Source organism: Geospiza fortis, unplaced genomic scaffold, assembly GCF_000277835.1.
Source record: "Geospiza fortis unplaced genomic scaffold, GeoFor_1.0 scaffold167, whole genome shotgun sequence".
Classification (NCBI taxonomy): Eukaryota; Metazoa; Chordata; class Aves; order Passeriformes; family Thraupidae; genus Geospiza; species Geospiza fortis.
Window position 1 is genome coordinate 3,711,970 of NW_005054355.1, and position 12,698 is coordinate 3,724,667.

The window sequence follows — 12,698 nt, forward strand, 5'->3', positions numbered from 1 at the left end:
AAAGAAAGGTTGTTCTTTACCTCTGTTTAGAAGGTAGTGTTCCCTTCCATACTTTCCCAGCCTTGGGTTGCATATCCAATGAAGGGCGACAGCTTTTGGCACCAGCCAGCTTTTTACTAAGCAGTTCCTCCCTGCCCCTTTCTTGTACTAATCCCGCTGTGTCTCTTACTTACTTTAATTATCTTCTTCCCTTCTTGTCCTACTTCTGTTTGTGATGTACTAATTATCAAGGGCCTCTGATAGCACCTGTGTGTGTTTTGTTGTTTGGATATCTTCATTTCTTGTCTATAGATCTTGGAAAAAGCTGAGGTTAGTCAGAGCATCTGTGTTTTCCCTAGTAACTGTTGATGATTGCCTATTCATGATTCACATTGGTGGGCTAAATCCCAAAGAGAAAGTCTGGCTTCATGATGGGTTTCCAGTAACAACCAGTTTCTCCTAGGCTAAGCTCTTTGGTGTTCACATGTTTTGCTAATCTATTTTAGAAGGTACAATTAGAGGTCATATTTTCAAGATGGAAGCTAACAGCGGGACAACTGGATTCAGACAGAGGTGTCAAAATCAAGCTGACCTAATTCTTTGTGGTGACTCTAAATAGTCTTGTCTTTATTAAACATCTTCTTAGTCAGCCTTAATAAGTAATTGTATCTAGTTGCCTTTATTAAATTATTTATTTAATTATAAATACCAGAATTGCTTGTTATTTAGCACATTGGCATTCTGGACATAACTCTCTTATGAGTAATGTAATTAGGACCATGTTTTGAGAAGTTCCTGTACAATTTAAAGGTCTGTCTTTCTCAAAAAAGTTGCATTCTGGCTTTCCAGGTGCTAATAAAACTTTTTTTGTTTGTTTGTTTGCTAGACCTTTTCATATTTCATTTTCTAATGGAGTCCTTGGAGGGCAGGGATTTGCTTGTATGGGATTTCTAATGAAGTGATGTGCTAGAATGCTCATCTGTATTTTCTCAGGAACCTAGTTCTGAGGGCTAAAGCGCTTAGCACTTAGAGGAAAAGAATGTAACAGGGTGCAGTGACTGGAAACTGAACTGAACAAATGCCACTTAGAAGTAGGGCCTGTTTTGCAAGATGAGAATGATTATGTTCTGGGACAAGGGACTTGTAACCTCTTCATCTTTACTTTCTGTTTTCAGATCAGAATGGGATGCCTTTCTGAGAGTCATTCTTTAGTTGTGTGTGTATTAATTTTGTTATAGTGTCAGTGATACACTATATGGATACCAGTCAGCGGTGTGTGCTTAGTGGGGAGTGAGCTTAGATATGGCTTCTGGTCTCTGGTGCTGTGACTATACAGCCATGCCTAATTCTCTCCCTCTGTTGCACCTGAATTTCAGACTGGATCTTTCAGCCTTTGTGCTGAATTTCCTTCCCTCTGCCCCACCACTGCTTGTCTCTAGGAATTTATGGGCTAGATATGTTTTCTCTGTTATGTTCTTCAACCTCTAACTGACTTCGGCTTTCTTGTGGGGTTGGGTATTTTACATATGATTTTGCTTGGCATCTTTCTCCTTTCTCAATGCCAACTTGGGTGTACAGCAGCAGTAAAAGGGAATGATGCTCTGGGGAGACACTGCTTTCTATGTAGTATCCCACTGTTTCTGAGCAATTCCTGCCAGCCTGCTGTGGCATGTAGAAAGACTGCTTCTTTCTGAAAACTGCTATAGTGCAAAGTTCAGATGTAGTTTTGTAGGGGCAATGTCTGCCTGTCTTCAAGAGCACAAAGACTGGATCTCTGTGGCTCTCTGTGTCTTGCTTTCTGCATTGCTGCTGTTCCTTTCTGATCCAATTCAGGGCTATAATTAGGGTTGTTGTATTGCTTTCTCTCACAGCAGGTACATGCAGGCGCTGTGCTAAGTTGCATTGTCCTTTGAAAAAGATAGTTCGAAGGAGGGTTAACACAGGACTAATGTAGCTCTCCTGTAGCATGTACAAAGTGTAAAAATGGATCTATTTAAATGGGTTTTCATTTGTTTTCTTTCTAGCTCCCCGGGGAAAACGAGGCTGGAAAACCTTTTATGCTGTGCTGAAGGGAACGGTCCTGTACTTGCAGAAGGTAGGGGAAATCACTGTCTTTTGAAATATAATTAAAGAGGGATAAAGCAGCACGCATACTCTCCACTCTCTCAGTGTACCTCCAGGCTCCTTTTCCTCGGATGCATAGTATGGCTGATCTCCCTACCCCCACCTATTATCACACACATTCAGGCATGAATCCTGTCATTGACACCCTCTCCCTTTTCACAGTTTTAAGTTCAGTTCCACTGCCCGCATTCACATGTGCACCCTGTAAGTTCCAGTGTATGCCACTGCTGCCTCACACGTCTGAATAAAACAGCCAGCAAAGACAGTGTCATCTCTCTGTGTCGTGCATGTGTTCTTCTAGGCTGCTTTTAACTTTGGATTTCATACATATGACTTCCCCTTCTGTAAGGTTGTCCTCCTTTCCCACCTTTTCATAGTACGCTTTTCTGCAGTGCCTGCAAGACCAGCTGCAAAACAATTGAACAACAGCTTGGCTTTGGTAGGAATCTGCAGCTTCTGTTCCTTTGCAAAATTGAAGGATAAAAGGATATTTTTTTTCCACAAAGCAAGAAAGGACTGGTTTCTAACAAAATGTGCTTCCTGACAGCAAGGTGTCTAAAAAAAAAGTCAGATGAAACCCTTCAAACCTTTTGTTGCAAGCTTAAATATATTATAGTACATTTTTAGCTATACTGTTAGAACATAAAATGCAATATATGAGTGAGAACTGTCAAAATCAAATAAATGGCAGCAGCTAAGTGGGTTGTTAAGGCTTTTTGCCCTCCAATTTAGTTGAAATATTCATGGAATAGATACTGCTTGTCCAGACTGCCCTATATTGCAGGAGTATGCTTCTTTGAAAGCTGTTTTACATTTTCACTCAAAAGTGATAGTTTTGTAACTATCAGGAGTGCAAGTACATACTGCTGTTTCCTCCTCCCTTGCTGTGGCTTTCTGAAGTTGTTGGTTTCACTGGAGCCAACCTGAATAGTCTCTTGAGAAGAAAGAGTGATTTGAATCAGATTTTTATAGCATGAGGTTTACAAGGTGAATGCTTGGAGTGCAGTACCTTTTTGAGGGGGCAGAAATCCTGAAACAGACAAAACAATCTGCAGTCAGGATAGAAGATTTGGACTGTAAGTTGGGTGTGATATGCTCAGAGCCAGTGCAAGAGACTAAAACCAAGTCCACTGAATCCCAGGTCCTTTTGCTGGGAACACATTCAGGTATTACTAAAATGCCTTCCTGGCAGGCTTGTACTTGCCCTTTTCTGACCAAAGTGGATTCATCTACTTCAGTTCCTGAAATAAATAATCTTTAATGTTCACCTGAAAAAACTGCATGGTTCTCTGAGAAATAAGAATACTTCTTTTTTGAAATACAGTATTTAATTCCTTATTTGATATTCAAGGGAAAGAACTGAGTATACTGTCTATTTTAGCACCTTAATGAAATATTTTTATGACTATTGCTGGCATATTAGTTTAAAATGCTTTCTGTTTAATGAAATGTAGAGACGCTGATGTAGCATGCACATTTTCTACAGAATGCTGCCCTTCCCCCTGTTAACCTCCATGTTTTCAGGAGGAGGGAATAATTTCACATATGACTGCATCTTTGCAGAATGAAATGCATTGTTGGAATTCTTGTTCTTATTTGTTTGTTAGTTGTGTATTTTGCACTTCTCAGAGCACTTGAATTCAGTAGTTACTGGGCAGTACTCTGCAGAGCTGCATTCTCCTATTTGCATGGGAACCATCCGTTGCATTCAAGGCATCTTACGGTAGCACACTGCCAAGCAAGGCTTTTGCTTTTGTGCTGTGAAAGGTTGACAGAAGGGTGTGATGGGAGGTAACTCATTCCAAGAGTGATGGGGCAGCTGTGAGCCTCCCCACAGTGCCTCTGGCCCCTGCTCAGCCACATGCTGCAGCTGTGAAAAAGCCTGTGATTTCAGCTTCAGAGGGTGCACCAGGGCTTTTCTTCAGCACTCAAATAAACTTTACTCTGTTAGAGATGTAGTATCATAGAAAGTGAAGGTGCCAGAGTTAACAAATACACAGCTAGGCCAAGTAGTTCTAGTAAGGGTTGCTGAGCTGCTGTTTCCTTCTGTAGGGACTGAAATTATTGTAATTTTAGGGAGTAGTGAAGTATTTTAGAAAAGTTTGATTTCTTTGCAGAAGTGCATAGTTCTGGAAATAGTCCTGGCAATAGTCTGGGTCAAAGGATTGTCTTGTCTCAGTTCACCTCAGTTCTCTCCTGATTATAGAGAAGGTGAAGCTGACATGGTGCAGTAGGGCAGGGTGCATTCACAAGCACATCGTCTTTCTCTCATTCCCCATATACCTGTGGAGATGACATCTGTGATGGTGGTTTCATTGCACTATTCAAGCAGGATAGAGAGAAATCTCACTGTACAGGTGCTGTGTACACACAAACACATGTACAAACCTCTGCAGTATTGCTTTCTGTGTTCATCTGTAACTCAGCTGTTCTCTCAAGACACTATTGTAATATAAATATTACCTTTTCATAACAGCTGTGAGTCCCCCAGTGGGCAGTGTGATCCCAATTCTGCCATCTCTCTGTTTGCACTGCTGTTCTTCTTGTTTTGCAGTCAAAGACAAATGTATGAGAGTGTTTTGTAAATGGTGGTCACTTGAGATTTACTGTGGATTCTTCTGGACAGCCTTGTCTCCCTGCCCACCTTTTTTTTTCCCATTGGAATTATACCAGTGCTAATTCCTGTGGTGCATATTGTTTTGTTCTTAAATAAGTGATTTAGGAGAAGCGGTTTCTGAATTAGTGAGCACAGAGAGCACTGGAGGAGCTCAGTGGAAATGTTCACAATTAGCCAACTAAACATGCCTGTGCATTATTATATAAAATAAGAAGTTTGACATGTTTGGGACATTTGCTGTGTCTCTGGGCATCCTCAGGCCAAGGTTACTTTCCTGCCCTCTGTTCATAGCAAGAGGAAATTGCAAAGTAGCAGCTTGACAGCATGTCTGTTCACTAGACTGACATGGGATGTGATGTGCATACACAAGAGAAGCTTATAAGGAGAGAACATAAGACTGACCTCGCTTCCTTGCTAGAAATTGCTTCTGGGCAAACAGTGCATGACACGAACCTTTGTGTTTTATTTGGACTCTTCTGTAAGGTTTGCAACATCTTTGCTCTTTGATGTGGCACTTTATAATTTTGCAGGCTTCGGGTCTTTTTATATAAATTTTCTCAAATTTCCTCTGTTAAAATTTAAAAAAAAAAACAGAGAAAGGCCAGACTCAGGTAAAGTGTTTGGTGGTGAGACTTTCTGAAAGAGAGTCTTGCAGCTTCATGGAGATATCTGTCCATGGTACAGTGACTGATAAGAAAAGACAAATGTCATTCTCTGGTTTACCAAAAATGTATTTATAAATATGCTGACTCTGGGTCATCAAGATGTGGGAGAGTCATTCTCCAGGAGTTTGAGAAAGATGAATTCAGCATGCCATTGCATTGTACACAGCACTCACATCAGCCTTCAGCTGACAGACAGATCACAGTTTCTTTCTGGCTCCATATATATTTCTTGCCACTGTCTAGGTCTAACTTTAGAGATCTGCCTTCCATTTCAGCTCAACCCGAACGCTGACACCAGCACATCATAGCACATGCTGTCCTTGACAGCTTAGGCAAAAATGGATGTTCCTACTCCCCTAGCATTCCCTACCAGTCAAAAAGAGTTGAAGGCCTTGAAGAAGGAATTTTGGCAGCACATTCATGTCCTTACAGCTTTCTCTGAGGCTGGCAAACTATGTGGAGACATTTCCGGTATGCTGATCAGTGCCTTTGGAGAAGCTGGCAGAGCCCCAGCTGTCAAGGTAGATTGCAGCCAACTGATCTGGTGGGATTAGCAAGGATTACCATGAATACTTTCTGTTGGAAAGGCGAGTTTATCAGCCAGGGCTGCTTCTGGGGCTGCCCGAATGTGGACTTCTTCTGAAACGGATTTAGTCACCGGAGCAAGTTGTAGACATTGGATGCAGCTCACAAGGGAAGCTAGAAGGCAACAAGCTAAGTGATAGCTGACAGTGTCTCTAGGCAGTAATACAAGGTAAAATAGAATATCGTATGTCTGAGTCCTGTCTAAGTTCATTTCCTGGCTCTGAGGTTTTCCCAGTCTTCCTGGACAATGGAGCCAGTCATTTCCCCCAAAACTACCACCAAATAAATCAGCTTGTGAGCCCTTACAGGAAAGGGCTTGACCTGAGGCCTTGCCTCCTCCATCTTCAAGACAGGGTATGCCAGACTTTCTTGAAAAAGGTTTGAAGAAATGCCCTAAGTGGGCATAGGCAAAATCTTTCAAGACTGACAGATGCCTTCAAATCTTGCTGAGTCTCACATTAAGAGAGAGGAAGGACATTTGGCTTTGCTCACTGCCAGTCCTTGTAAACCCCTTATATCACAGATGTTTAGGCTGGCAGCTGCCCTTTGGTCACCTGTGCAGTAATGCTCTGCCTTTCTGCTGGGCCTGCCAGAATTATGGTGATGCCCTTGCCTAGCTCCAGACAGAGGTGGTGGTGTGGCAGGACCACTGGATAGCTGCCTCTTCTCAGGTTAAGTGTCTGAGCAGCAGTGTGGGAAGTTGTAGGCTTGCACCAGCAGACCTCCATCAGAAAGGATGAGACATAACAGAGGAGCAAGATGTTTTCTCCCACCTTCCAAGAGGTGGTCACCACAGCTGGTGACTTCCTATCCGCTGAAATTCAACCTGGAGATCCCCAGCCCAGCCTGGCTGAAAGCTCAGATACCTTTGGCAGTGGCATAGATTCCTCTGGCTGCAGTCCTGTTTGGTGCGTTGCCAGAGAAGTTCTGTAAATGAATTCACGCACATTAACCAGCTCTTCTCTCAGGCGAGTGTCTCCCTGGCAGTTAAAGCTAGTGCTATCCGTGCACATACTCTGCATCCTGCGCTGTGTTTCCTGCTAAACCTCATCTCATAAATTGTATTCAAGTGCAGGATCAATAGTTACTATGCCTGCAGGGAGTTATTTCACTGCTTTGCAGCTGTCGCACTTGGTGCATATTCCAGGTGAGACTGATTTCTGTGATACACTGAGGGAGTCAATTACAGACTGCTTTGGCCTGCCCTTCAGAAAAAAAGTGATGCAGCCTTGCTGGAAAATCACTTTTCTTTCAAAAAGCTCCTGGCTTTCCCAACCCATTTGTAGTGATGTGGGCTTTGGATGGAACCTGTAGCTGCATTATGCCCTTGTCCAGCTTCCGTCACTCAGAAGATCAAAGACTACTTCCAGGCTGATGCTTGCAAAACAAGAGTCCCTGTTTTTGTCATCTGGTGTTAGGAATGGTACTGTTACTGTGTCAGAAACCCAGATAGAGCTGTGCTTGCCATTTGTAGACCCTCATCAGAGAGAGGTAAGGGAGTTTGCTGTAATTTTCTTTGTGGACTTGGTAAGGAGGCTTCTGTAGTGTGTGAGGGCTTGCCTAGGAGCACCTACAAAGGTAATTGGTTGAGAAAAATTAAAAGCAGACGGAAGAGGCTGATAACTTAAGTAGCTGAGTAGTGGAGTTGGGGAGCTGATTATGAAGGATTGTTGAAATTAAGACAAATAATCCAGAGCTGTTGTCATAGTCAAATACTTCCTGCTTACATCTCTTCCTGTCAAGCAGATAGTAGAACTACTTCTCTCCTTTGGAAAGACATCAAAACAGAGAAAGAAAGAAAGAAAGAAAGGAAGAAAGAGAGAGAGAGAGAGAGAAAGGAAAGCATGTTAAAGGTAGTGGAAATCACAAGTCAGGTTGCACTTAGTTCATATACTCTATTACTATTTCTGAACTCTGGAATAAGGTTTTTTCCCTAGGAAGAAGGATTAGTACATGCAGAAATTAAATGCCATAAATTTTCCCCCTGCTATCTCCTGCAGGATGAATATAAGCCAGAAAAGGCTTTGTCGGAGGAAGATCTGAAGAATGCGGTTAGTGTGCACCATGCACTGGCATCCAAGGCAACAGACTATGAGAAGAAACCCAATGTCCTCAAGCTTAAAACAGCAGATTGGAGAGTCCTGCTTTTCCAAGCCCAGTAAGTGCTCTCCTTGTGCTACTCATTGAGGAAAGAAAGCAGTGCTGAAGGAGGAATAAATTCTTGCCTGGACAGGTTAAAACAGAGGCTTAAGAGGTTCAATCTGTTTATTTGATCAGAAATAAGATTAAGTGTTGATGTGATTAGAGTGCACAAATAGTGCATGAGAAAGAAACATCAGGTTTTAAGAGGCTTTTTAATCTAGCTGAGAGAGGCATAACAAGATGCAGGAGCTAGAAGCTGAAGCTCCAGGAAATTCAATTTGGAAGCAAGATAACAGTCAGGGTGATTAATCATTGAAGCAAATGACCAAAGGCAGTCTTGGATTGTCTGTCTCCTGATGTCATCAAGTCCTAGCCAGATGTCTTTCTAGAAGATATGCTGTTGTTAGAAACAAAGTTACTAGTTAATACAAGGATGATTTGATAAAGTTTTTCATGCTGTGATATCCAGACATAACAGATGACCTGCCTTTTGCTTCTGAGCCCTTTTGTACTGAGATCCATATTAAACCTCCTAGAGATCTGTGGTTACCAGCACAACCGAGACCTTAGGACATACGTCTGAATCAGGGCATTAGTTTAGGGTGAGGTGTGGACCTAAGCACAAACCAGCCTGTGACTGAGTTACTTAGCACTAGCTGCTTGCAGACACAGGCAGGAAGACAGAGCAGACTCTTAAGACTTGTCCAGTTTTGGCTATTCTGACTTTTAAAATACCATAGAAGGGATGGAAAGAGGTAGACAAGGCTGAGTCAGCAAGTGCTTAATACGTGTTGCTTCCTCAGGAGCCAAGAAGAAATGCAGACCTGGATCAACAAGATTAACTGTGTGGCTGCTGTCTTCTCTGCACCACCATTTCCAGCGGCGATTGGTTCTCAGAAGAAGTTCAGTCGCCCACTCCTGCCAGCCACCACAACAAAGCTATCTCAGGTGAGACATTTTTATATGGAGGGTAGGTGATAATGATTTCTCCTTCTGTCCAGACACTGGATGGTAGTCCTTGTCACACTTATATAGCTGTTGCCGCTAGCAGTCCTAGGAGGAGAAGGCTTGCATAGTAAATCTCTGCTTACTTCCTCATGCAAGATTTGAAGTGGGGGGAGAAAAGGAACAGACTCAAATACAATTGATTTATGTTTTTGAAGAAAATAGTACCAGATAAAGAATTTTCTTCTTGTGCTTATGGCCCTGCAGAGTACATTTCAGATACTAATGGATGAGGTTATTTTGTGTTTGAGTGTTTATGAAAGCCACTCATGTCAGAAGAAGTGGACATACTCCTGGTCTTTGGCTTTTTGAATTGATAAAAGGTGAAAGCTGATGCATCAGACAAGCATCAATTATATTTCTCCCACTAGATTTTCCAGACTCCATTTATCAGCTCAGGGATTTCCTATATAATATATATTTATAAACTGTGTCTTAAATGAATCTCTTCAGTCTCCCTTGTGATCACACAAGCTTTTGGCATCCTGTGGCAAGGAGTTTCACAGCTCTACTGCTTCTTGCACAAATACACGTATTTCTGCTTGTCTCAGACTGCCTGTGTGAGGTGCTTGTGCCCATAGCTTTTTGTATTTTGGGAGATGTAATGCCTGCCTGGAATTCCTCCCGCATTGGCAAGAACATGATACTGATTGTGTTGATTAGATTGACAGAGTGACAGAGGTTATACTTCATGGCATCTCCCTGTAGCTTTTAAAGTGATCTGTCCATGCTGGATTGCTTCTTAAATGCATTTGTTGGGGTTTTTTTTTACTGTCTTCATAGCTTAGCAACTATCCTTAGAAACCACTGTCTCAAAACCTGTGTTTCTGTAAGGGTATGGGGTTTTTTAGGTTGCCCGTGCTTTTTCTCTCTCCATGACAGCAGCCTTTCTTCTTACAGTATGGTGACTGACTTACTGTTTTTTGTTCTGGGTTAAAGTTTAAATCATGTTATGTAAAAAAATGATACTAACTGGTCTCATCCTTTTGGTTTTAGTTTTGCTCATGCATACCTTTTTAAAAAAACAGTATGGTGCTTCCATAATTTACCCCCAGTTACCAAGGGAAGCCTTTTTTACTTATTGTTGTTCTGTACGATTGTTCCATTTAGCATGTTATTTCCTAGTCTCATTGTTTCCATTTAATCTGGAAAGGGAAAAGATAGATCATAGCCCTGTGGTTTGTATCCTTAAGAAGGAGAGACGTATAAAGTGGAATAAGATAAGCTGTTTTAGATAAGGAGAAGAATGTTAAGTGTTCAAAATAGATAAATTCAAAGGCAAGCAGAAACATGTCTGCTTTCATCTGTCAGTGTGGAAAAGCTGCCAGCAGGCTGTTTTTCATGAAAAAAAAAAAATACAAATTGTCAAATGCCTGTAGTTGGTGTTTAGGATTTTATGGAATGAGTCATGATGGACACTACTTCTTCAAAGGATCTGTTCCTGGTCAGCCAGAAGTCGAGGTGCAGTGAGGACTTAGCATGGGTAAGGAAGAGAGGCTGGGCATGATGACAGGTTGTGAAAGATCAATGTACCAAATTTTCTTTCAAAAGCAGAACAGAGTATGATCTTGGTTAGTCCAACCAAGGAGGTATGTGACAAAGCTATATATAAAGGAACAACCAGTCTAGAAAAGACCTACTAGAGTGTTAGGTTTTTTCTTTTTTTCTGAGAATGCACAGCACACACAAAAGCTCCAGAGATGATGCCCTGGAAATGACAAGTGCTGTATTAATAGCTGCTCAAAGACCTCCTGTCATCAGGCTGTAGAACTCACTACCACAGGATGTCCCTGGGACCAGGGAATCAGCACAACGTAAAGAGTGATTGGGCACTAATGAGGGAGCATGCACATTTAGGGTAGTAACTAACAGCAACAAGAATTTTTTGACAATCAGAAGCAAGTGGTTTCAGCCCTACTGTGTTAAGGCAGAGGCAAATTATCCCACATGTTTCTCTCTTCAGTTCTCCTCCAAAAGAATTGAAACACAAGGTTAGCTGGGCCTTAGCTATCATCATCTATAGAAGTTTTCCCCTTTCTGCTGTTTTCTACAGCTCCAGCTCAGCGAGCCAAGAGGCTCAGTCCCCAGTGTGACTCAGTGCAGTGCAGGCATATCTGAGCTAGATTTGAAGCTGTGGGCTTCATCTGAGCTGTGGGCTGTGCTCAGAACCATATCACAGAGGGACAATACTGGCAGCTGTTCCCTCCTGAGATGAGGTGTCTACACAGGAGCTGACCTGCGTACTCCCTCTTGGCTAATTCACCAATATCTGCATGATCATGTGTCTATTTTGGACTTACCTAATTCAAACATAATTTCAGATCCAAGCCTAGAAATGGACAGAAGGCCATCCTGCAGGAGATGAAAACCTTCTGAGATGAGGGAAGGTTAGCTGACAGATGGACTGGAGGAAGTGAGTGGGCCTGGGTTTATGATAAAGGAAATTGCCTAGAAAGTGGGAGTAGCAGCTCCTCACTTTCTCCAACTGCACAGTGGGATAAAAAGCTGTAGCAGCTTAGCAAAATGAGATACTTTTTGGGGACTGGACAGCCCTTCCTCTTCTGAATGCATTGTATTGTTCTAAACAAATAGAAACCACACACCAGAGAGCTTTCGGCAGTGCAGAAATGGAAGGAGGGGCCCTGACTCTGTGTCTTTTCTGTCCTGGAAGGAACTCCTTTAGCAATCAATAACCTGAGGGAGAGTCTTCACCTGTCTCATTTTGCCCTTGGTTTGTCTGCATACACAACAGTCTTAATTAATTTACAAAAAAATATGTTAGAAGAAAAGTGTCATGTTGTCAGATTTGCTCAGCAGTAAGCTGCTTCCGTTGCTCACAGCAAGGCAATGGATGACAGGTTTGCTCTCCTTCCCAGTGGCATCTGCTAGCTGCTGAGTTTTTCTGCAAACTTGGCCACTTTGAGTGCCTTTGAGAGAGCTGTTGGTGGCAGCGCTTTGGGATGACAGACCTTATCAATCTAAGAAAAAGAAACTATGAGATATTATTGTACAGGAACCTCTCTATTTTTCTTTGCTTATTGGATATTTTGGATTCTGTCACCTAAGTGCCTAATATGTTTCTGAAGGATGAACAGCTGAAGTCCCATGAAGCTAAGCTGAAGCAGATCTCCACTGAGCTTGCTGAACATCGCTCCTATCCTCCTGACAAGAAGCTCAAAGGCAAGGAAGTAGATGATTACAAACTGAAGGACCACTATCTGGAGTTTGAGGTATATATGGGAAACATTACTACTTTTACTTCTTAGGTGTGGATGGTCTTATATTTGGGATACAGTCCATTTTTCACTTTACTTCCCTAGAAAGTGGGTTCTTACTAGGCAGAAAAGTCACAGCAATTGCAGATGCTGGTATGTGGCTCTTTTTCTGGTAAGCATGTCCTTAGTTAATTTAGCTCCCAGCCTGTAACATGGAGGATAGAAACAAGACTCCTGTCCTTCCTCATGTACCTGTTTGAAGAGATTGTAAGATCTTCATGCACAAAGTGTCTCGTGTTGTAAAACTTTGCTGCCTAGTGTATTGGAACCTCAGTCTCTAAAGAATGACTGCATTCTGCAGGAATG

The 12,698-nt window shown here is 42.2% G+C and overlaps 1 protein-coding gene across 2 annotated transcripts in view; it reads left to right on the forward strand.

The window, feature by feature from the left end:
- The window catches only part of PSD3 (pleckstrin and Sec7 domain containing 3), a 98,019-nt gene that overhangs the window by 75,499 nt on the left and 9,822 nt on the right, over window positions 1-12,698 (forward strand). The window contains exons 11-14 of one of the 2 annotated variants that reach the window (XM_031059069.1): window positions 2,004-2,074; window positions 7,971-8,128; window positions 8,916-9,060; window positions 12,204-12,347. In XM_031059069.1, coding sequence (XP_030914929.1) covers window positions 2,004-2,074; window positions 7,971-8,128; window positions 8,916-9,060; window positions 12,204-12,347 — 518 coding nt within the window. The remainder of the gene's footprint in view (window positions 1-2,003; window positions 2,075-7,970; window positions 8,129-8,915; window positions 9,061-12,203; window positions 12,348-12,698) is intronic. The other variant, XM_031059070.1, reaches the window with a different exon arrangement.